This window comes from Rhinopithecus roxellana, chromosome 20, assembly GCF_007565055.1.
Source record: "Rhinopithecus roxellana isolate Shanxi Qingling chromosome 20, ASM756505v1, whole genome shotgun sequence".
Lineage (NCBI taxonomy): Eukaryota > Metazoa > Chordata > Mammalia > Primates > Cercopithecidae > Rhinopithecus > Rhinopithecus roxellana.
This window is the reverse complement of record NC_044568.1, coordinates 30,074,295-30,099,713: the sequence shown is the minus strand read 5'-3', so window position 1 is coordinate 30,099,713 and position 25,419 is coordinate 30,074,295. Positions and strand designations below refer to the sequence as shown.

General features: G+C 37.6%; 1 protein-coding gene across 5 annotated transcripts in view; it reads left to right on the top strand.

Annotated features, from left to right (window-relative positions):
• PHKB (phosphorylase kinase regulatory subunit beta) overlaps nt 1-25,419 on the top strand; it is a 255,797-nt gene that overhangs the window by 126,081 nt on the left and 104,297 nt on the right. For all 5 annotated transcript variants that reach the window (XM_030925696.1, XM_010354865.2, XM_010354864.2 and 2 more), the window contains 5 exons: nt 4,170-4,233; nt 11,256-11,351; nt 18,679-18,876; nt 23,094-23,151; nt 23,697-23,774. In XM_030925696.1, coding sequence (XP_030781556.1) covers nt 4,170-4,233; nt 11,256-11,351; nt 18,679-18,876; nt 23,094-23,151; nt 23,697-23,774 — 494 coding nt within the window. The remainder of the gene's footprint in view (nt 1-4,169; nt 4,234-11,255; nt 11,352-18,678; nt 18,877-23,093; nt 23,152-23,696; nt 23,775-25,419) is intronic.

Below are 25,419 nucleotides of genomic sequence, written 5' to 3'. Positions count from 1 at the left end.
GTCAATGCTCATTTACTTCCTCTGTATCCTTGCTGGTTTCCTGTCTAGTTGTTCTACCAATTATTGAGAGAAAAGTGTGCATGTATCCAACCATAACTGTGGTTTTGTCTGTTCTTTCAGTTCTATCAGTTTTACTTCACACATTTTGCAACTCTGTTGTTTGGTGCATACACATTTAGGATTGCTATGTCTTCTTGGTGGATTGACCTTTTTTATTACATATTATAATACCCTTCTCTCTCTGATAATTTTCTTTGCTCTGAAGTCTCCTTTATTATTAATATAGTCACTCCTGCATTATTTTGATTGTTTGTGTGATATATCTTTTTCCATTCTTTAACTTTCAACATGTCTATATTGTTATATTTGAGGGGACTTTTTTATAGACAGTACATAGGTGAGCCATATTTTAACTCTGTAAATCTCTTTCTTTTAATTGGTATATTTCATGCTTTTAAGTTTAATTAATTTCCCATATGTTTGGGCTTAAGTCTTCCATTTTCTTATTTATTTCTTTTTAATGTTATTTTTGACTGTTTTCCACCTTTTCCTAACTTAGCTGATACCATTTTATTGATTTTTTGTTTGTTTATTCTATTTTTCTTCTTTCTGTTTTATTTTTCCTACCTTCCTGTGGGTACTTTTAAGATTTTTTAAAATTTATTTTTGATTAATCAATAGTGGTTTTGATTGTATCATTTTGTATAGCTTTTTAGCGATTGCTGTAGGTAACACTTCAGTGTAGTGATGTCATCATTTTATTAGTTTAAGTCAAGTATAGAAAACTTACTTTCATTTATGTCTTATTACCATTCTGAATTTATAATAGTTATCTTAAATATTTCCTCCGTGCACATTTAGAATCATATCAGACAGTGTTATAATTTTTGCTTCAACTTTCAACATAAAATTCAAGAGGAGAAGAAACATCTATTGTATTTACCCATATTTATGCTTACAATGCTTTTTGTTTCTTTTTGGTGTTCTGATACTTGTTTTTTCCTCTTTTTAAAAAATTACCTTTCTGTTTAGAGAATGGAGTTTAGCCATTCTCTCAGGTTAGGTCTGCTGGTGATAGAATCTCTTATTTTCCTTCATCTGAGATGGTCTTGGTTTCTTCCTGATTGCTAAGTGATATATTTACTGGTATAACTTTCTGATGGGGTAGTTTTTTTCTTTCAGTCACTGGAAACTCTTTTTTTTTTTTTTTTTTTTTTTTTTTTTTTTTGAGACGGAGTCTTGCTCTGTCGCCCAGGCTGAAGTGCAGTGGCCGGATCTCAGCTCACTGCAAGCTCCGCCTCCCGGGTTTACGCCATTCTCCTGCCTCAGCCTCCCGAGTAGCTGGGACTACAGGCGCCCGCCACTTCGCCCGGCTAGTTTTTTGTATTTTTTTTAGTAGAGACGGGGTTTCACCGTGTTAGCCAGGATGGTCTCGATCTCCTGACCTCGTGATCCGCCCGTCTCGGCCTCCCAAAGTGCTGGGATTACAGGCTTGAGCCACCGCGCCCGGCCTCAGTCACTGGAAACTCTTATGCCACATCCTAGCCTTCATGGTTTCTAATAAACCATCCATTGTCATTCTAATTATTTTTCCCCTATAGGTAATGTGTTATCTCTGGCTACTGTCAAGATTTTATTCTTTGTCTTTAATTTTCAGAAGTTATGATGTGTCTTAGAATGGACATTTTAAATTTTATTCTGTTTATGTTTCACTCAGCTTCTTGAATCTGTAGGTTTATGGCTCCTGCTAAGTGGGAATTTTTCTGCTTTGCCCTCTGTCTCTCTCCTTTAGGAATCTAAGTGACATGAATATTAGATACTTTGTTATGATCCCACAAATTCCTGAGGCCCTATTTTTTTTCCATTCTATTTTCTTTGTTTTGTTTAAATTTCTGTTGTTCTGTCTTCCAGTTTTGTTACTCTTTCCTCTCTCCTCATCATTCTGCTGTTGAGCCTATCTACTGATCTTTTTATTTACACTATTATATTTTTCAATTTTAAAAACTTTGCTGATACTTTCTGTTTCTTAAGGATTTCTGGTTTTTTGATGTGTTTCAAGCATGTTCGTAATTGCTTATTGAAGCATTTTTATCGTGGCTGCTTTAAAATCTTGGTCAGATAATTCTGACAACTCTTTCTTCTCAACGTTAGCATCCGTTGAGTGTATTTTTTTCATTTGGTTTCAGATCTTTCTGGTTCCAGGTATGAGGAATGTTTTTTGACTGACATATGAGTATTTTCGGCATAATAGCGTAAGACCCTAGATCTTATTTTAACTTTGTTTTAGCTGTATTTTTTTATACCACTCTGGTATAAGAAGGGGTGAGGGCACATCACCTCATTACTGCCAGGTAGGAATATAAGGCCATTATTTTTGTTGACATCCAGCTCCCCAGTAGGCCTCCACTGATACCTCCTTGGCGGGGAAATACAGGAGTGCTTCATTACTGGTTCTCATTTGGCCTTCTTTTATAGGGCAGGAGAAAAGGTGTGACCTCTTGATTGGTGATGAAGTGGTTTCTTATCACCTATTGGAAATGAAAGTGTTGACTTCTTCCTTGTAGTTTTCTGACACCACCATGACTGAGAGAGTTTGGAGTTGAACATTGTGCCTCATGATAGACTCATGAATGTAGAAGTCTAGGTTTCTACTCAGCCTTTGCTGGAATGGATGGGGGTAGGGTAAAGTTTTTTCTGAATGGTTATTATCTAAAAGTTTTCTTTTTGCTTGGCTGCTGTTTTTCTGTCCTTTGGCTAGAGAGACAGGCTTTTGCTGAGGATTTTTTTGTACGCATGTGCTGGCATTTCTCAGTGGTTGGCTCCTTTGACTTTAAGGCAAAAAGGAAACCTAGGGCACTTACCATAGTGTCGATCGTAGAGTCCTAAAGTTCGTAGCTAAACTGCCTTCTTCTATCCATGTTTCTAAGTCTTTTCATGTTTGTTTTATGTGTAATGTCCAAGATTCTTGGTTGTACTTAGTGAGAAGACTAGTGAGTAGAAAATTATGTCTACTCCATCTTCCCATCTATGTATCTTTAAAATAAGTTTCTGACCTAGTTATTGTCCTGCAATAAAAGTGATGATTTCTTAAAGACAGGTTATGAAACAACTTATAGGATATAGATTATGATGACATGAATAGCTTAGAATAGTAGCTGTCAAACTTAAAGTGCATTCAAACACCTGGAAGGCTTTTTAACACTGATTATGGAGTCCTACTCCCAAGAAGAAATGAGAACTAGCATTTCTAACAAGTTCCCAGGTAATACTGAAGGTGCTGCTCTGAGGACCATAGTTTGATAATCTGTTTCAGAGAAATGCTGAATAGATGACAGATCATTAACTTTAAATGATATTAATGACAAATACAGTTGCTTTGAGTAAAACAACTAAAAATTTATAATAATTAAACTGGGCATTAGATATAAAATATTTAAAAGTAGATACTTAAAAGGTGATATTTTTAAGTGAAATGGGTCTTTTTTTATATTTAATTAAAAATATTTTTAATGAAATGGGTCTTCCCATTTTCCAGCACTATAGTATATGACATCTGAGAGGCCAAAAGAGTAGGACACTAAGGGAAATAGTATTCATTTTATTATAAAGGGAAGAATATAGCAAAAAATGAGAGATAAGGTGATCAGTTGTTCTGTGAGCATAAAATAATGCCTATTTTTTGGATCTTAAGCAAGAGTATTTGAAGAATACCTTAAGCCACACTCTGATAGTTGTATGATATGCAAGATCTTTCTTAAGACTCAGATTTGATGTCAGAAAAGCTCTGTTACATTGATCTGAACTAATGATGCCCAACCTGCTAATTACTGCACTTATCATCATAATATACTTTCCTCTAAAGTTCCTCTTTTTTTCTTGAGTTAGTGAATAAAAATGATTCTGTAATTAAAACTACTCCCATCAATAGTATGACCATTAGTTTAGATCAAGGTGAACCTAAAAATATTTTTCCCAGGTGATCACTAACTATAAAAAAGAAAAATTAAAATACTGAAATGTCAGAATGAGGTCTCTTAGACATTATTCTTCTTACAGAATTTGTTATAAATGTTAATAAAGAAATTTGCTTTGAATATTCGTCAGATAATGGTTCTTGTTTTGTAGCCATATACATTAGAGTAATTACAGTATTTCCTTTTCTCTTTTAGCTCTGTTGGTTTAGCAAAAGCAGCTCTAGAAGCAATTAATGGATTCAACCTTTTTGGCAACCAGGTAAAAAATAAGAGCCCCAGAATCTTTGATTATTTGAATTGCACATTTAATTAATTTGACTATTCATTAACAAAGTCATTTCCGTATAATCAGAGAATGTCCAAAATTTATGTAGAAGCTCATACTTGAACTTTTCCTTTGAAAATGATTTGCCAGTTAAAATTTAGTTTTCTAACTAAAGGCCATTGCTTAATTTCTTTAATAAAAAAAAGAAGAAAAAATTTTGATAAAGAATTCTGATTTCCTTGGTTCAGTGACTTTTCCCTCAAGTCTATTACTTACTTTATAGAGAGTTTCACAATTTTAAATTTATTTAGCGTTGTATATTTATATTTTTATGTCAGTTTTCATGTTGGTTTCAATTTAATGTGTTTCAATGTATATCATGTAGAAGAGAATTTGTGTGATGTGTTTAGCCAGATAGTTGGGAGTTTTGATCCCAGCTTCACCTTCAACTGGCTACAGTCAAATGTCTAAAATCTCATTTTCTCTGGGGATGAAAAAGAAACCTTGAAGGTCGTCTTAAATTTTCATTAGATCTTTAGCCAGTTTTTGTACTGAAAGAATCTAATCAAGTGACCATAGATTGAGTTGTCAGTGGAAAGGAATAAAATGTAGGAATAGAGGTTACTACTCTGGATCAAGAAGTAGGCTAATTTTCTTTAGCAGTTTTTATAAAGGTTCCTAAGATGGTGAGGTAAAGTGAAGTCTCTAACTGATATTATAATTAATCCTAAGCTACTGAAATGCTAAGTCAGTAAAGAAACATTTTAGGAGGTTACACAGTTGTGCAAAAAAAATGACATGGTTTTTGTTATGGCAATTATAATACTGTTTACTCAAGTCTTGAATTTAAGAATATTTTTAATTGTAGTATATTAATGCAGCCACCTCGCTTCTCCTCCTTACATACACAAGCACTCTTCTCACCCCAACTCCCTCTGGAGGATGGATGGGCTCTGTCTACATGAAGGTCATGAGGAATTACCACACACTCTGGATCACCCATTTTCATATTCCTGGATGGATGGATGGATGGATGGATGGACAGACAGACAGACATACATACAGAAGTAGGAGGATAAAATGACTTTAAAGAATGGCATTATATTAGGGGTCAGGAGACAGCATCACTGCATGCTCTGTGCTCAATTCCACCAGTGAGTTTAGCTATTTAAGCCTCAACTTCCTCGTCTAAAAAAATAAAGATAATGATAATAGGACCTAACTCAGGAGGTTTTCATGCAAATAAAGGTTAATTAGCATAGTGCTTGGCAGAGATTAAACTTTTAATAAATGCCATCTCTTGTTACTATTATTTATGAAGTAATGGTAATACAAAGGAAGGGAAATGAAGAGAAAGAACTGAAAGCTTTCTAGAGCATATATCAAGGAGACTGAGAGGAGGCATGGATTAAACTAGAGGTGGTGTTATCAGCAGTCTGGAAAGGTACAGGTCTTGCTAACCTGGCTTCTGTGGCATACCAAATACTGAGCTGAGTGGAGCTGAGTGTCTCTTGGTTGGCTGTTACATGGTAGTAGCCAGCTCTTTTTTGCAATTGTGTCATCTCCTTTGAAGTACGTGAGTCTTAGTTTATGTTGCTTACATACCTGTATGCACCCCTTCCAATTATGTGTATACTCACACACATACATACAAGCTACATTTCCTAACTCTACCCATCTTTCAGTGCTCTACTTTTCCCAGGAAGCTTTCATAGATTGCTCAGCTATAATTCTAAAATCAGTAAATTGCTTTACTCTGCATTTGGATTCTGAGTTATAACTGTATTGCTGATACTGTTCCTCAGCCAGTTTCTCAGTCTTGACTACACATAGGAATCATTTGAGGAATTTAAAAAAATACTCATATATGAGCTCTACTTCCAGGGATTCTGATTTAATTGGTGTAGGGGGAGGCCTTGGCATTGAGATTTTTTGGAACTCCTCAGGAATTCTAATATACAAGCAAGATGAGAACAACTGCTCTAAGCCGAGCTAATTTTTGGCTTTGTTCAGGTCATGTCTATTTCCAATGGAGCTATGCACCAAATATTTGCTGAATTGACTACTACTTGGTTATTTCAGATAGAAATATGGACAGATAATGTCTTATTTCTTTTTTTTTTTTTCTGAGACAACTTCTTGCTCTATCACCCAGGCTGGAGTGTAGTGGCACGATCTCGGCTCACTGCAACCTCCACCTCCTGAGTTCAAGCGATTCTCCTGCCTCAGCCTCCCGAGTAGCTGGGAATACAGGTGTGTGTCACCACACTAATTTTTGGATTTTTAGTAGAGGTGGGGTTTTACTATGTTGGCCAGGCTGGTCTTGAACTCCTTACCTCAGGTGATCCACCCTGCCTTGGCCTCCCAAAGTGCTCAGATTACAGCCGTGAGCCACCACGACGGGCCATGTCTTATTTTTTTAGCCACAAGAATATCACATGTTGCCAGTAAAGTCCCTTCATCTTCCATTTTTACAAGATAGTGTCAGTGTCCTAGTTTTACAGATTCCATCTCTTTTTCTGATGTGGAGAATTGCAGAAATATGAGTTTGAAAATGTTACTATTCCCACCTCTACAGCAGTTAAATTAATAATGTGCCTGCTAAACAGTAGCACATTTAAAAGTGCATGTGATCTTTTTAGTGTTTAATCATTTTATAATGTCATTGTATATACTTAAAAGAGCTGTGATCTAATTAAAAGTCAGTTGCTGGGAAAAGAAATGACATAAAAAAATGCTTTATTCAAATGAAAATCCATAGAAACCACCTCAAGACTTAGGGGATTTCAGATCATACTGATATTCACAGTTATTTCTAAAGGCCATTGGTATAAGGTTTTGGAAGACCTGATTGTGTGTCTTTAACTAAATTAATTTAGAACTTTCAAAAAGTACATTCCCTCTTGGTGGCAACTCGAGCGTCATAGATCTTTGGAGATGGTAGAGCCCTTCTCTCAAAATGAATGATCAGAAGATTGAGGTCGTGTTTCTCAGATCACACCACACAGGGGCAAAACCAGGAATTAAACCAATGCCACTCCATAATGAATCTGTTAATAGAAGATCAACTTGTTGGTATGGGAAATTTCAGCTGTTGGACACTTTCTACTTTTAGAATTGGGAGCTGTGCATTTTCTTTGAAAATTCTTAAGCTGTTTTTTGCTTAATAATTATTGAGCTTCTGAAAGAGGTATCCATTTCACAAATAGTGTGAAAGGCTTGCCTTTTGCCCCTGGCTTCAGCATGTGAGATAAAATAAATGTTAATTTTATTTTTATGGGCAGTTGTTGGGTGGAAAAGTTTTTCGCTTTGGTTGTGGTTATTATGCGTTCCTATACTTCCTCCTTTTTTTCCAATAATAACTTTCCTTATTATTCAAGGGGAAAAAAATGCTTTAAATCTTCATTCTGAAACTATTTTCCAAATTTATTTTTCTTTGGGACACTAAGAATAAAATGTGATAAAATGGCCTAGTTTCCTTAATGATTTGTTTACAATAAAGGCTAATTTGGGGCAGAGCTACATTTAGAAACATATAATCCTCAGTATGGGAATCACATATTTCGTCATGATCTCAAACATATTCTGTATAAATTTCATGACAAATATATTTAAATATTATTTAAATAATGTCTGATAATATTTAAACAATAATATTTTAGTCTATCAGAATTTATTTTCATCAAATGTCATAGTCATAGTAAGCAACAGTTTTGTGATTCCTGGGTTCGAGTCTCAGCTCTGCTCTTTTGAGACCCTGAAAATTAATGTTCAAATTTATCTTTCTCTGTAGTTTGAGAATTCCTTTTACAGTATGTGCGTGAGGACAAAGAAGCTTGGGTTGTGAGTGGGGCTGCTGGAAAGAGCTGTTGGGTCAGTAAGCAAAAGCTGGCTATTTACACATCTATTGCCACCATAGCCTTGGTGCAGAAGGGAAATTCCCATCAGTAAATACCCCTTCTGGAAGAATACATTTCTCCAGGATCTGCTACAGAGCTCAGTGACAGCCTCATAACTGAACTAGGGGAGAAAATCTCCTGACCATAGTTTTGTGGTATGGTTTTGTTCCAGAATAAGAATGTGAAGATCATGTACGGTAGGTAGATCCAGTGACCAGTTGTACCTTGTTTTATTTTTTGATTCTAGATAAGGGCAGCAAGTCCCTTAGCTCAGGCTCCGAGAAGTGATTAATGAAGAAAAGAAAGATCAGACAGTCTTTAAATTGTTTTCTTTTGAATTGAGACCAGTTAGATCAGCAAAGTCTTGTTTACAGTTGGTACCCTTCGCCTTAGAGACTGTCTCAAAAGTGGTTGTTCTGGTCATGGGATTAAGGGAAGTGCAGTGCAGCCCTTCCCCACCACTGGAACTCAAGTCCCCATGACAGTGATCAGGTTTCAGAATCATCTTCCAGTTCCAGTGCATTTACTAGAACTAAGACAATTATAGAAACTTGATTAGGGAGTAAAGTTTGAGCTGTCGGTCTTAAAATAAGCTCTTTAGGTGGAGTCAGGATATTATGGCAGAATTATAATGATTTCAGGAAATGGAAGATGAAAATAAAATATCCAAAGTTAATCAGATACTCTGAAATGACATATACATGTAAAACATCCTTTCATATTCCTGTCCTTAATTGGGGAAATCAAGATACTGACAAATGAGCGGAGGCCAGAATCTAAAAGGTAATGACTAGAGAGATTGCTCATGTTATGTAAAGTGTTCAAAGCAGTTCAGACATCTAGCTCCTTTTGAAATTTCCAGGCCTTAAATTAATGTGTCTGATGATTTAAAGTAGGTGATAATTAATTCCATTTGTGGGTTCTCCTTGACGACTTTTAAAAAGACTTGCTTCTGGATTGGGAATAGCTGCCCATGACCTTGGGTGATTTTACCCTCCTGGAAATCTGGACCGTAATGCCTAAAGCATGGAATATTTTTGTGAGAAGACAGCCAAACAATATAGTTAATCACCCTTTGATCTCGGTGTTAAAATATGGCAACATTATGAGATTATTTTTCCCTTTGGGCATATTGCTTAGGTTGGCAGAGAAAAATTGAGAGCTGAATAAATACTTTGATGAATTTAGACAAATAAGCCACTTATTTGTGGCCAGAAAGTAGAAGTTGACTGTTTACATTAATCAAGTAACGTAGAGAATTGCCAAATTTGCCATTTCACTTCATTGTTTATAAATTATCCCACTTAGATTGTATCTTTTGAAAATTTAATTCCAGGCCGATAGTTTGGTATTCAATTGACTTTATTAATTCTTGGCCTAAAGATAAATTATAGCTCTTATTTTTTGTGTATTCATAGGCTCCTAACATATTATATCCATTTATTTCTCTGCTCTTTTGTTCTAACTACCCTACTTGCTCCCATTTCACCAAAATTCAGAGCCTAGCTATGGTCCTCACCTTCTCTATGAAGTGTCCCAACTTCCCTGGGGACTTGTTTTATAATCTTCTTCTCCCCCTTAAACTACTAACTTTGATGAAGGTAAGTCATGTGTTGCGATGTGCTGCCTTTTTGTTTTCTTAATAATCTTGTTAAGGACTGTCGCCTGGGTCAGCTCCTTAAGAGCACAGGTCAAATTTGGTGTTGTTTGTTTTCCTCAAAGCAGAGTGCACAATACCTTGCCAGTGGCAGCTGCTGCATGAACCAGTAGAGATGGGAGGTTGGAACTCCTGAGTAATAGAAAGGACAGTTTACCATTCATATGGTGGTTGAGAGACAGCCTCACCGAATCACTGTTCATTTATTTATTTACTTGTCAGATTTTAAAAAGATTTAAAAATTATATTCTGAATGAGAAATCATTCTATTTTATGAGCTAATGAAAATTAGCTAATGAAATAGCTAATGAAATTTTCATTAGCTCATAAAACATGGGCTACTAGGAAACAAGTGCCTCTAGTGAATCTGACATCTGGATATGGGGTCTGGTGCTGCTAGATTTTGAATTTCAGTCTAGGTGATTGGTTGGAGATATTTTTGTTTCAGTGTGAATGCATCTGTGAAGCTGGTGAGAATTGGGATGAGATTCAGAAAATAGTATTAAAGTAACATGAAATTTATAATTCTCTTCTCCCTTTCCCCATGTATTTTTCTGAGTATTCTCCTTATTCCCATCCCGTTCTATGTGATTTCAAATATTTAACTCCCCAGGAAAGCTGTTGAATATGGAATGCAGTAGTTTTAACCTGATTAGCAGATAGATTAACATTTTGTTACACCTATTTGCTTTATTCAAGCTTTTTTTTCTTACTTGAAATATATATATATGTGTGTGTGCATATATATATATGGGATAATTGTATAAAATATTTACATATATATATGTATATATATGGGGGAATTGTATGATGTAGTGTTTAAAGAATGGGCCTCTGTGTCAGAGACTTGGTTTTGAACCTTTGCTCTGTTAAAGTAAGGTTTAATGTCCTTTTCAGTATATGAAATGAGACAATCCAGGTGACACGTAAAGCATAGTGCCTGATGCAGTGAATATTAGTTCAGATTAGTTGCTTTATTGTTATTTGAGATTCTACTATCTTCATATTTTAATACAGTATTCTTTTACATTCATCTAGATTATATCTAAATTTGTTTAGTTTGATCATATAGTCAATATTCTTTATGAGGAATGTATAACTCAGATTTTATGAATCTCCATTCTCATTCTTTGTCATGTTAGCTAAACTAATTGTATTTTCATTAAAATAAATGTCACTAATATAGTGGCTATCTTGTAATCAGTACATTTGGATTTATAAGAAAGTCAAGGAAAGCTAGGGAAAACATAAAAATAACATTTTTATGATTATAAAGTTAATGTTTATTACAGGAAGTTTGAGAAATATTCAAAGTACAAACAAAATTTAAATCTTCTGAAACTCCACACTCAATGCAGTCAATGTAGGAATTTTTGTGAAGTTTTCACAGTCAAAATGCCAAATGTTCTCCAAGTCTTTTTTTCTTAATTCAGGAAATGTTTTTCTTTTTCCCTTTCCAGGGCTGTTCCTGGTCAGTTATATTTGTGGATCTCGATGCTCACAATCGCAACAGGCAAACTTTGTGCTCGCTGTTACCCAGAGAATCAAGATCACATGTGAGACATTGAATAAAGATCATGAACTATTGTTTATGATTTCTATGTAGTTTTACCTTAATTTCCAATAAAGTACTCTAAAATGTGAGTGGTCGTCTGAAAGGAATAAGAAGACATGATAGATATTGCCCCTTACTCCTCTGGCCTGGGGAGGTCTTAGGAAATGGACGAGAATTGTGGACAGGGCTGCTTTAGCCTTTGAATCTCTTGCAGGAGAATACAAAAATAGACTTTTCTTTTGGGGGAGTAGCAACATTAGGCCAAGATGAATTATTTTTTTGCCATGGTATATTAGAAAAATACATTTTTTTTTTTTTTTTTTTTTTTAGTTATGGTACAATTTTTTTTTTTTTTATACTTTAAGTTCTAGGGTACATGTGCATAACGTGCAGGTTTGTTACATATGTATATTTGTGCCATGTTGGTGTGCTGCACCCATCAACTCGTCAGCACCCATCAATTCATCATTTATATCATGTATAGCTCCCCAGTGCAATCCCTCCCTCCTCCCCCCTCCCCATGATAGGCCCCGGTGTGTGATGTTCCCCTTCCCGAGTCCAAGTGATCTCATTGTTCAGTTCCCACCTATGAGTGAGAACATGCAGTGTTTGGTTTTCTGTTCTTGTGATAGTTTGCTAAGAATGATGGTTTCCAGCTGCATCCATGTCCCTACAAAGGACGCAAACTCATCCTTTTTTATGGCTGCATAATATTCCATGGTGTATATGTGCCACATTTTCTTAATCCAGTCTGTCACAGATGGACATTTGGGTTGATTCCAAGTCTTTGCTATTGTGAATAGTGCCGCAATAAACATACGTGTGCATGTGTCTTTGTAGTAGAATAATTTATAATCCTTTGGGTATATACTCAGTAGTGGGATGGCTGGGTCATATGGTACATCTAGTTCTAGATCCTTGAGGAATTGCCATACTGTTTTCCATAATGGTTGAACTAGTTTACAATCCCACCAACAGTGTAAAAGTGTTCCTATTTCTCCACATCCTCTCCAACAACTGTTGTTTCCTGATTTTTTAATGATTTCCATTCTAACTGGTGTGAGATGGTATCTCATTGTGGTTTTGATTTGCATTTCTCTGATGGCAAGTGATGATGAGCATTTTTTCATGTGTCTGTTGGCTGTATGAATGTCTTCTTTTGAGAAATGTCTGTTCATATCCTTTGCCCACTTTTTGATGGGGTTGTTTGTTTTTTTCTTGTATATTTGTTTGAGTTCTTTGTAGATTCTGGATATTAGCCCTTTGTCAGATGAGTAGATTGCAAAAATTTTCTCCCATTCTGTAGGTTGCCTGTTCATGCTGATGGTAGTTTCTTTTGCTGTGCAGAAGCTCATTAGTTTAATTAGATCCCATTTGTCAATTTTGGCTTTTGTTGCCGTTGCTTTTGGTGTTTTAGACATGAATTCCTTGCCCATGCCTATGTCCTGAATGGTACTACCTAGGTTTTCTTCTAGGGTTTTTATGGTATTTGGTCTAACATTTAAGTCTCTAATCCATCTTGAATTAATCTGCGTATAAGGAGTAAGGAAAGGATCCAGTTTCAGCTTTCTACTTATGGCTAGCCAATTTTCCCAGCACCATTTATTAAATAGGGAATCCTTTCCCCATTTCTTGTTTTTGTCAGGTTTGTCAAAGATCAGATGGCTGTAGATGTGTGGTATTATTTCTGAGGACTCTGTTGTGTTCCATTGGTCTATATCTCTGTTTTGGTACCAGTACCATGCTGTTTTGGTTACTGTAGCCTTGTAGTATAGTTTGAAGTCAGGTAGCGTGACGCCTCCAGCTTTGTCCTTTTGATTTAGGATTGTCTTGGCAATGCGGACTCTTTTTTGGTTCCATATGAACTTTAAAGCAGTTTTTTCCAATTCTGTGAAGAAACTCATTGGTAGCTTGATGGGGATGGCATTGAATCTATAAATAACCTTGGGCAGTATGGCCATTTTCACGATATTGATTCTTCCTATCCATGAGCATGGTATGTTCTTCCATTTGTTTGTGTCCACTTTGATTTCACTGAGCAGTGGTTTGTAGTTCTCCTTGAAAAGGTCCTTTACATCCCTTGTAAGTTGGATTCCTAGGTATTTGATTCTCTTTGAAGCAATTGTGCATGGAAGTTCATTCCTGACTTGGGTCTCTGCTTGTCTGTTACTGGTGTATAAGAATGCTTGTGATTTTTGCACATTAATTTTGTATCCTGAGACTTTGCTGAAGTTGCTTATCAGCTTAAGGAGATTTTGGGCTGAGACAATGGGGTTTTCTAAATATACAATCATGTCATCTGCAAACAGGGACAATTTGACTTCTTCTTTTCCTAACTGAATACCCTTGATTTCTTTCTCTTGCCTGATTGCCCTAGCCAGAACTTCCAACACTATGTTGAATAGGAGTGGTGAGAGAGGGCATCCCTGTCTTGTACCAGTTTTCAAAGGGAATTCTTCCAGTTTTTGCCCATTCAGTATGATATTAGCTGTGGGTTTGTCATAAATAGCTCTTATTATTTTGAGGTACATTCCATCAATACCGAATTTATTGAGCGTTTTTAGCATGAAGGGCTGCTGAATTTTGTCAAAAGCCTTTTCTGCATCTATTGAGATAATCATGTGGTTCTTGACTTTGGTTCTGTTTATATGCTGGATTATGTTTATTGATTTGCGAATGTTGAACCAGCCTTGCATCCCAGGGATGAAGCCCACTTGATCATGGTGGATAAGCTTTTTGATGTGCTGCTGAATCCGGTTTGCCAGTATTTTATTGAGGATTTTTGCATCGATGTTCATCAGGGATAGTGGTCTAAAATTCTCTTTTTTTGTTGTGTCTCTGCCAGGCTTTGGTATCAGGATGATGTTGGCCTCATAAAATGAGTTAGGGAGGATTCCCTCTTTTTCTATTAATTGGAATAGTTTCAGAAGGAATGGTACCAGCTCCTCCTTGTACCTCTGGTAGAATTCAGCTGTGAATCCATCTGGTCCTGGACTTTTTTTGGTGGGTAGGCTATTAATTGTTGCCTCAATTTCAGAGCCTCTATTGGTCTATTCAGGGATTCAACTTCTTCCTGGTTTAGTCTTGGGAGAGTGTAAGTGTCCAGGAAATTATCCATTTCTTCTAGATTTTCTAGTTGATTTGCGTAGAGGTGTTTATAGTATTCTCTGATGGTAGTTTGTATTTCTGTGGGGTCGGTGGTGATATCCCCTTTATCATTTTTTATTGCGTCTATTTGATTCCTCTCTCTTTTCTTCTTTATTAGTCTTGCTAGCAGTCTGTCAATTTTGTTGATCTTTTCAAAAACCCAACTCCTGGATTCATTGATTTTTTGGAGGGTTTTTTGAGTCTCTATCTCCTTCAGTTCTGCTCTGATCTTAGTTATTTCTTGCCTTCTGCTAGCTTTTGAATGTGTTTGCTCTTGCCTCTCTAGTTCTTTTAATTGTGATGTTAGAGTGTCAATTTTAGATCTTTCCTGCTTTCTCTTGTGGGCATTTAGTGCTATAAATTTCCCTCTACACACTGCTTTAAATGTGTCCCAGAGATTCTGGTATGTTGTATCTTTGTTCTCATTGGTTTCAAAGAACATCTTTATTTCTGCCTTCATTTCATTATGTACCCAGTAGTCATTCAGGAGCAGGTTGTTCAGTTTCCATGTAGTTGAGCGGTTTTGATTGAGTTTCTTAGTCCTGAGTTGTAGTTTGATTGCACTGTGGTCTGAGAGACAGTTTGTTATAATTTCTGTTCTTTTACATTTGCTGAGGAGTGCTTTACTTCCAATTATGTGGTCAATTTTGGAATAAGTGCGATGTGGTGCTGAGAAGAATGTATATTCTGTTGATTTGGGGTGGAGAGTTCTATAGATGTCTATTAGGTCCGCTTGGTGCAGAGATGAGTTCAATTCCTGGATATCCTTGTTAACTTTCTGTCTCGTTGATCTGTCTAATGTTGACAGTGGAGTGTTGAAGTCTCCCATTATTATTGTATGGGAGTCTAAGTCTCTTTGTAAGTCTCTAAGGACTTGCTTTATGAATCTGGGTGCTCCTGTATTGGGTGCATATATATTTAGGATAGTTCGCTCTTCCTGTTGAATTGATCCCTTTACCATTATGTAATGGCCTTCTTTGTCTCTTTTGATCTTTGATGGTTTAAAGTCTGTTTTATCAGAGACTAGGATTGCAACCCCTGCTTTTTTTTGTTCTCCATTTGCTTGGTAGATCTTCCTCCATCCCTTTATTTTGAGCCTATGTATGTCTCTGCATGTGAGATGGGTCTCCTGAATACAGCAGACTGATGGGTCTTGACTCTTTATCCAGTTTGCCAGTCTGTGTCTTTTAATTGGAGCATTTAGTCCATTAACATTTAAGGTTAATATTGTTATGTGTGAACTTGATCCTGCCATTATGATATTAACTGGTTATTTTGCTCGTTAGTTGATCCAGTTTCTTCCTAGCCTCGATGGTCTTTACATTTTGGCATGTTTTTGCAATGGCTGGGACCGGTTGTTCCTTTCCATGTTTAGGGCTTCCTTCAGGGTCTCTTGTAAGGCAGGCCTGGTGGTGACAAATCTCTAAGCATTTGCTTATCTGTAAAGGTTTTTATTTCTCCTTCACTGATGAAACTTAATTTGGCTGGATATGAAATTCTGGGTTTAAAATTCTTTTCTTTAAGAACGTTGAATATTGGCCCCCACTCTCTTCTGGCTTGTAGAGTTTCTGCCGAGAGATCTGCTGTTAGTCTGATGGGCTTCCCTTTGTGGGTAACCCGACCTTTCTCTCTGGCTGCCCTTAAGATTTTTTCCTTCATTTCAACTTTGGTGAATCTGGCAATTATGTGTCTTGGAGTTGCTCTTCTGGAGGAGTATCTTTGTGGCGTTCTCTGTATTTCCTGAATTTGAATGTTGGCCTGCCCTACTAGGTTGGGGAAGTTCTCCTGGATGATATCCTGAAGAGTGTTTTCCAACTTGGTTCCATTTTCCCCCTCACTTTCAGGCACCCCAATCAGACGTAGATTTGGTCTTTTTACATAATCCCATACTTCTTGCAGGCTTTGTTCATTTCTTTTTCTTCTTTTTTCTTTTGGTTTCTCTTCTCGCTTCATTTCATTCATTTGATCCTCAATCGCTGATACTCTTTCTTCCAGTTGATCGAGTCGGTAACTGAAGCTTGTGCATTTGTCATGTATTTCTCGTGTCATGGTTTTCATCTCTGTCATTTCGTTTATGACCTTCTCTGCATTAATTAGTCTAGCTGTCAATTCTTCCACTCTTTTTTCAAGATTTTTAGTTTCTTTGCGCTGGGTACGTAATTCCTCCTTTAGCTCTGAGAAGTTTGATGGACTGAAGCCTTCTTCTCTCATCTCGTCAAAGTCATTCTCTGACCAGCTTCGATCCGTTGCTGGCGATGGGCTGCGCTCCTTTGCAGGGGGAGATGCGCTCTTATTTTTTGAATTTCCAGCTTTTCTGCCCTGCTTTTTCCCCATCTTTGTGGTTTTATCTGTCTCTGGTCTTTGATGATGGTGACGTACTGATGGGGTTTTGGTATAGGTGTCCTTCCTATATAGTTTTCCTTCTGACAGTCAGGATCCTCAGCTATAGGTCTGTTGGAGATTGCTTGAGGTCCACTCCAGACCCTGTTTGCCTGGGTATCAGCAGCAGAGGTTGCAGAAGATAGAATATTGCTGAACAGCAAGTGTACCTGTCTGATTCTTACTTTGGAAGCTTCCTCTCAGGGGTGTACTCCACCCTGTGAGGTGTGGGGTGTCAGACTGCCCCTAGTGGGGGATGTCTCCCAGTGAGGCTACTCAGGGGTCAGTGACCCACTTGAGCAGGCAGTCTGTCCGTTCTCAGATCTCAACCTCCGTGTTGGGAGATCCACTGCTGTCTTCAAAGCTGTCAGACAGAGTCGTTCGCGTCTGCTCAGGCCTCTGCTACTTCCCCTGTTGTTTTTTTAGCTGAGCCCTGCCCCCAGAGGTGCAGTCTATAGAGACAGGCAGGTTTCCTTGAGTTGCTGTGAGCTCCACCCAGTTCCAGCTTCCCAGTGGCTTTGTTTACCTATTTAAGCCTCAGCAATGGCGGGCGCCCCTCCCCCAGCCTCGCTGCTGCCTTGCGGTTAGATCGCCGCAGAGTGCTGTGTTAGCAATGAGGGAGGCTCCGTGGGCATGGGACCCTCCCGGCCAGGTGAGGGATATATTCTTCTGGTGTGCCCGTTTGCTTAGAGCACGGTATTGGGGTGGGAGTTACCCGATTTTCCAGGTGTTGTGTGTCTCAGTTCCCCTGGCTCGGAAAAGGGATACCCTTCCCCCTTGCGCTTCCCAGGTGAGGCGATGCCTCGCCCTGCTTCAGCTCTCGCTGGTCAGGCTGCAGCAACTGACCAGCACCGATTGTCCGGCACTCCCTAGTGAGATGACCCCAGTACCTCAGTTGAAGATGCAGAAATCACCGGTCTTCTGTGTCGCTCGCGTTGGGAGTTGGAGACTGGAGCTGTTCCTATTCGGCCATCTTGCTCCGCCAGAAAAATATTTTTCATAATGTATTTATCTTTTGGATAAAATAATCTTCCATTCCTTATTTCTTTTCTCTCATTCAATTCACTTTTTCCCCTTGCCTGATGAACTTTTGTATGCTTATCCTACCTGATTGCAGAATTTTCTAGGGACTGTTTGTGGTTCTGTTATTTAGAAAACACCCAAAATGGAATAGTTATTCAAAACCGTTTTGTGTAAGTAATGTAAGATTATAATTTTAAAAAAAAGCTCCCCAAATAAGCAAATAATACCCACTCATGCCACCACTCTGATACAATCTTGACAACATTTTGGTATATATGTTTTCACTTATTTTTAGACATATATAATATTTGTATTTTACAAAGCTATAAGAGTACTTTTTATATTGATTGATAACCTAGCTCTGTGAGTGGATATTGTCCCATACCAGTAAACGGATTTCTACAATATAAATTTTAATAGTTGCTAATTTACTCAGCTAATTGTTGGATATTTCGGTTGTTTCCTCTTTTTCATTATTGTAAGCAAATTGTTGTGACAGACTAAGTTGTGACAACTATTAAATTTTTATGCACCATTTTAATTAATATTTTGACATTTGAGCCCATTGAACCTTGAAAATACTATCAACAAATGAAGTTTTATCTCTTCTGTAAGGTTTCCTGGAACATGCCATAGAAACAGCTGTCTGATCCTGGGAGCAGAGCGTGCTCACTTTTGACTGCATAACCTCACTGGCTTTTCATCTCTGTCATTCTCCTTGGGCTGTGTTGATCACATTGCTGTGGACACTCACAGTCTCTCTTTCTCATTGCCTCCAGAACACAGATGCCGCCCTGCTCCCCTGCATCAGTTATCCTGCATTTGCCCTGGATGATGAAGTTCTGTTTAGCCAGACACTTGATAAAGTGGTTAGAAAATTAAAAGGAAAATATGGATTTAAACGTTTCTTGAGAGATGGGTATAGAACATCACTGGAAGATCCCAACAGATGCTACTACAAGCCAGCTGAAATTAAGGTATTAAAAAATATTCCATGGTAATCGCATATCAGAGCAATCAAAAGCACAGATTCAGGAGACTGACCGTTGGGTTTGAATTCTGGCTCTGCTACTTACTAGCTATGTGGCCCTGGGCCAGTTAATTAACCTGTCTCTGTGTTTAATTTTTTTCATTGGGATAAAATAATAATAGTACCTATATCATGAGGTTCTTATGACGACTAAACAACTTACATAAAAGTGCTTAGAATAGTGCTTGGCACATAGTGAATGCTCAGTAAGTGCTAGCTCTTATTACCGGTGAGGTATTTACTGATAATGGGCCATGTTGATCTATTGGGTGAATAATTTTTCTATTGCATTTTCAGTCCTCTGCTTGCCTGATCCATACTATTTGTCTTCTATAATATTAAATATCTGTTTGCAATATTCCTTTCAATCTTTTAAGCAAATTCTTTTATTAAAACTGATAGGCCATTCCATCTTCCTTTATCTATTTCATTTAGACACTTTCTTTTAAAATACAGTCCTCTAAATATTTAGTTTTAAAATGTTTTGTATTTCAAAACACACATACCACTATATCTAGTTTTATACTAGCTGCTTTTAAGCCATCTAGAAAATAGCACCCCAAAAAAGTAAGAAGTCATGCACATTGCTGAGAACTTTGCTTTAACATAGTGTATTGAAAGGTATTTTGTTTTTTTTTGTTTCTTTCCTTTTGAGATGGAGTCTTGCTCTGTTGCCCAGGCTGGAGAGCAGTGGAATGATCTCAGCTCACTGTAACCTCCACCTTCCGGGTTCAAGCAGTTCTCCTGCCTCAGCCTGCTGAGTAGCTGGGATTACAGGCACATGCCACAATGCCCAGCTAATTATTTTGTATTTTTAATAGAGATGGGGTTTCACCATGTTGGCCAGGCTGGTCTTAAACTTCTGACCTAAAATTATCTGCCCTCCTCGGCCTCCCAAAGTGCTGGGATTACAGGCGTGAGCCACTGTGCCCGGCTGAAAGATACTGTGTATGCATGGGCATAATTGGCTCACTCACTGAAGGTAGGTAAGGTCCCTAGGAATCTGTATATAGAAAATGTGTAGGCAACATTATACCTTTTAAGTTGTTTGGCAATTAACGTACTGTTTTAAAATTTAACATACACTTTTGCAGAAAAACTAGACAAGCTATTTATCATTTTATTTAACTTCTTCTTTTTTTTTTTTTTTTTTTTCTTAAATAGAGACCAGATCCCACTAGGTTGCCCAGGCTGTACTGGAACTCCGGGGCTCAAGTGATTCTCCTCCCTCAGCCTCCCAAGTAGCTGGGAGTACAGGCATACACCACCACACCCAGCTTTATTTTATTTAATTTCACAGTTGACTATCACTTGGAAACCATTTTATTGTGTGCACTTTTGAAATTTTCAGCAGTGTTGGCAGTGTTACAATCTGTTAGGTTGGACCAAAAGATCCATTTATCTCTTAAACACCTTCAAATGTTTCTTTCCTATTTAATACATTTTCTGTGCCAATATTTACAGCACTTACATTTGAATTGGACCACCTACAACTAACTACCACCTTGCACACTTCCAACTTTGGATCTGTCCAGCAAGTTTTCTGCACCTTCTGCTGAGCACCACCAAGGAAAGCCACAGCACTGTGGGTAGGAGCTGCCCCACAGTCAGGAGATCTGTCTTGGTTCACCCTCATCATTGCTGTCAGTTCTTGTCAGTCCTGCTATCTGACTCTGCCAGGAACTCCCCATGAAAGCTTTTCCAGCTTTTTCCTATTTGTACTCAAGTTTGCAGACTTTCCTTTTTATTTTCTACTTGATAGCCTTTCATTTCTGCATGGCCTCCTCCACTGTGTCTTTCCTTCATCCGTACTTCCCTCTGTCTCTCTTGCCTCACAGAAGGAGCTCTCTGTTCTTTCTAAGGCTAACCCGTCCTGTGTATACCCCATCCTATTCTCTTTTACTTTCTTGACACCCTCACTTGTTTTATTCTGTGATAGAAGGATATCTATTTCTCTTTCTTTTTTCTCCTCATCTTCCCCATTTCTACCTTCTCTGTCTTGGTTCCCCAACTTAAATTAGCTTTTTTCCTCATTAAGCACATTGATGTTTATCATTAAGAAACCAAACAAAACCCTTCCTCAACCCTTTCCCTGTCCACCTCCATCCTCTTTCTCTTTGTGCCACACATCTGAAAAGCATGGCCTGTACTTGGTGTCTCCTTGTTTACATCCCGCTTACTCTTTCCCCCTACAAACTGGCTTACTTCCCAGCACTCCCCAGTAGCTGTGCTGGCTTCAATCCGCTTACATTACTGAGTCGGAGTGGATGCTTTTCTGATCTCATTTCACAGAACTTCTTGGCATTTGAGTGTCTTTGCTGAGTCTTCTTTGTTGGAACATTCTCCATTGGCTGTGACCCCATTCTTTATTCTCCACTTCTCTCACTTACTTCTTATTCTCCTTTGCAGGTTCCTCTTCTTCTGCCCCCTCTTAAACATTGCACTTCTCCTAGGGTCCATCCACAGCCCTAGCCTCTCTTCATTCTGGCTGTGAACTCTCAGCTTCAGCTATAGCTGTTAACCACAGATCTCCATCCCTAACTCATACCTCTCCTCAAGTGCCCACCCCCTGTACGCAGCTGCCTTGTGGACATCCTCGCTTAGGTGTCTTACAGTCTGCCTGTATTCAGCTTCCACTCCTGTGCCCAAGCCCTATACCTAGAAGGAAGTCATTCTAGGCACTTCCTTTCACCCATCTACCTTTGTCAATCACCAAGGCTGGCAGATTTAGCCTCCTAAAAATCCTAAAATTCTGTTTCTTCCTCTCTATTACTCCCTGGTTTAGGCTACTGGATCTGGGGTGATTTTGCCCCCCAGGAGACTTCTGACAATGTCTGCAGACATTTTGGGTTGTCACAATATGGTAGGTACTACTGACATCTGGAAGGCAGATACTAGGGATGCTAGTAAACATTCCTGCACCACACAGGACAACCCAAAAACAAAGAATTATTTGGCCACAATGTCAGTAGTGCTGAAGTTAAGAAACCTCAGTTTAGGTTGTCATCTTTTCTCTTTGGATTTTGCTCCAGCAGAATTCCAGCTGGTCCTGTTTCTTGCCCTCCAACTCTCTTCAGTATTACCAGCTGCTCAGTCTAGCAAGTAAATACAATGAGTAAATCTGATCCTGCTGAGTATTCACCTGTGGTTCTCTTTTATTTCCAGACCAAAGTCTTAGCCACTTAGCATGACCTGCAAGGCCCTTCCTGATCTGGCTGGCCTGGCCCATCTGTAGGGTTTTCAGTTTTCACTACTTCATCCATGCTTATTCCAGAAATACTGAATTACTGGTAGATTCTTTAACATACTTTGTGCTTCTATGCATCTGTGGTTTGTAACTATTATTTCCTTTGCCTTGAGTTACTTTAGCTCATCTCCCCAGTGAAGTCCATCCCGCGTTAGCTGAAACATCTCCTTTCCTATAAACATTCCCTGACTCCAAGGGAGACTCAGGTGTTCCACTCCCTATGAACCTGACATACCATGTGTAGATATTTCCTACTGCATAGTAGTTGTTTATTTACATGCTGGCCTCCCTATTAGACTGTGAGCCTCTGAGGGAAGTTCTCTGTCTTTTTGGTTCCAGGCATCAGTAAGTATTCAGTAAATATTTATTGAAGGACCACAGTTTGATGGACTGAATGAGTGAGCTTTTGAATAATAAGACCTGAGGAAATTAAAAAAAAAAAAAGAACAAGGAAACTGCTTTGAAAATCAGTTCAATTTATTGCTATAAGCAAATCTTTGACATATCACCTAACTATATTTCTTCTAATTTAATTGTTAGTGGCTGGGCACAGTGGCTCATGCCTGTAATGCCTGTAACCCCAGCGCTTTCGGAGACCGAGATAAGAGGATCTCTTGAGACCAGGGGTTTGACCAGCCTGGGCAACACAGGGAGGAGACCACATCTCTGAGAAAAAAGAAAGAAAGAGAGAGAGACAGAGAGAGATAGCCAGATACAGTGATGTGTGTCTGTAGTCCCAGCCACTTGGGAGGCTGAGGCAGGAAAAAGGATCCCTTGAGCCCAGCAGGACAAGGCTGCAGAGAGCCATGATTGTGCCACTGCACTCCAGCCTGGGCCACAGAGTGAGATCTTGTCTCAAAATAATAATAATAATTTAACTGTCAGTGAAAAATTTAATGTTTTATTTTCTGTTTTAGCTATTTGATGGCATTGAATGTGAATTTCCCATATTTTTCCTTTATATGATGATTGATGGTAAGTAAGCTTTTTCCTGAAATTTAAGCTATAGGATTTAAGTGGTTTAAAGAAGAGCAGAAATGAAATATGACTCTTTTCAGCTAGAAAAACAGACTGCACTTCAGTGATGTTAATTGCCCTGCATTTATATATGCGACTCTTTTGCTGAGTGAATGCTAAATCATTTAAAGAATTTAAAAAAACTTGGAAGCATTTAAAAAATGATACCATATATATTATTCATATTTACATAGAAAAATTTTTATTAGTAGAAATCATTAATACTGTAATCCTTGATAATGTGAGTGTGTGTAACATTTATACTTAGGAATAGGGAAAATTCAATTAAAATTCAGTTTTCAATTCTAAATGCTAATGTGACTTTCTAAAACCAATTTCTTGGAAAAATATCACACAGATTTGCATTACTTTTTTTCAATTTTAATTTTACCATTTGCATGGAAAATTACCAAAATAATTGTAACTGGCCTAATATATTTTTTCTAAGGTAAAACTTTTGAGATCCTTATTAAGCTCAGCTGCTATTGGATTTTATATTTTAGGAGTTTTTAGAGGCAATCCTAAGCAAGTACAGGAATATCAGGATCTTTTGACTCCAGTACTTCATCAGACCACAGAAGGTAATAGTTGTCTTTTTAAGAAATTCTTCCTACCAACATTTCCTTAATGTTTATTTAAAATGTATAAATGAGTCCTTTGTAAAACACAATAATTTATATTAAATTGAAAAAATGAGTGATCCCTGAAATGAAATCAGAAAGAAGATTAAGCAAGACAAAGATGGAGATGAATCTAGGTGGGCATGGCTATAGTCATTCCAAAATAGTCAGGTGGACTGAGTTTGTCCATCTGTTATTTACTGTGTAACTCCATTACTCTGTATAGTGTGACAATAATAGAAAGTGACTAGTTTTTATCCAGGTCAGTAAAAATGCTGTAGTCAGGTGAGTGCCCCACCGTGGAGGGCTACCTGGAGAGGTTCTGCCCTTGTCTAAAGGCACTAGAATTGCTGAGAATATTCTGGCCTCCTCTTTAGAGTTTTTTCTAGGGTCCTTAGCATTGTATTTTGAATATCTGCCATGGTGCTAAAACATCATCCTTTGAGGATGGATTTAGTATTTTAGAAATGGTCAGAAGGCCCAGTCTTAGGAGTAAGGGTATATTGGTTTCAGTCAAACACCAGCAGGGACCCTCAAAAAACATAACTGAATTTTCTGTATAACTGGAAAACCAATTTTCAAAGGAATTCCAAATGAGATGTTCTAGATGTCTTTGGGGCTTGAAAGTACTGACAATCACAGCACTGAGCCCCATTCGTATCTCACATGAAATTTGTGATATTCTTTGGGGTTTTCCAGAGATATCTCAGAGTAAATACTTCATATTATATGCTCACTAACATGCTTGTAATGTTAAAAGTTGTGAAATGTTTATGGATAAACATTGATTTCAAAGTGAATATTAATTTTTAAAAGTTAATTTTGTCTTTATGCTACAAATAATCACTTGTCCAGTGTGAGAAATAATGCATTAAATTTTGTAATGTATGTAATATTTGAAATCCTTTGAAGCAGATCTTTTAATGTTTAGTGTTAGATCATTGATGCATTAAGGTGTAGCAGTTTAATGTACCTCGCTTCAGGTTTCATCGTGTTCAGAGAGTGATGTTCGAAGTATTATCTGTATATCATAGACCTTCTTACTGATTTTAGACACAAATATTGTTGATTGATGCGTAAGGAAGCAAAATTTTAGGGAAATCTGTGCAATTTCATTAGAAAAATTAAGTTTACTGTGGGCTAATATTGCAAAAAGTCTTCTGTAGCATCCTACATAGGTTGTTGATTATTTTCCCATTTTATCATCCACAAATATTCTACTCTTAAATAATTTTAGTTCCTACCAATCCATTTTTAAATGGTCACAGGGGGGATGGCTTTTTCTCTTCAGTGATATTGAATGGTAGATAATGGGCCTAATGCTTAAATGGGGATTTCTTTGCTCTAGCAATGGCTCAGAGTTATAATTCTTCATTTAAGATTACACAGTATCTCATTTGTGAAGCTTCTGTAGACTAATCCTATTAAAAATAGCTTCCTCTATGGCTCTAAATATTTGTATACTGTGTATTTGTTGATTCATTTAAAGATATTAAAATTAAATGTTGTTGAGGGAGATTATGTACTCATTGTTAGCCAAAGCTTAACAATCTGCTGTTGAATTAGTGTTTTAAAGTCAATTTTTTTCCTCCATAATTTTCACTGG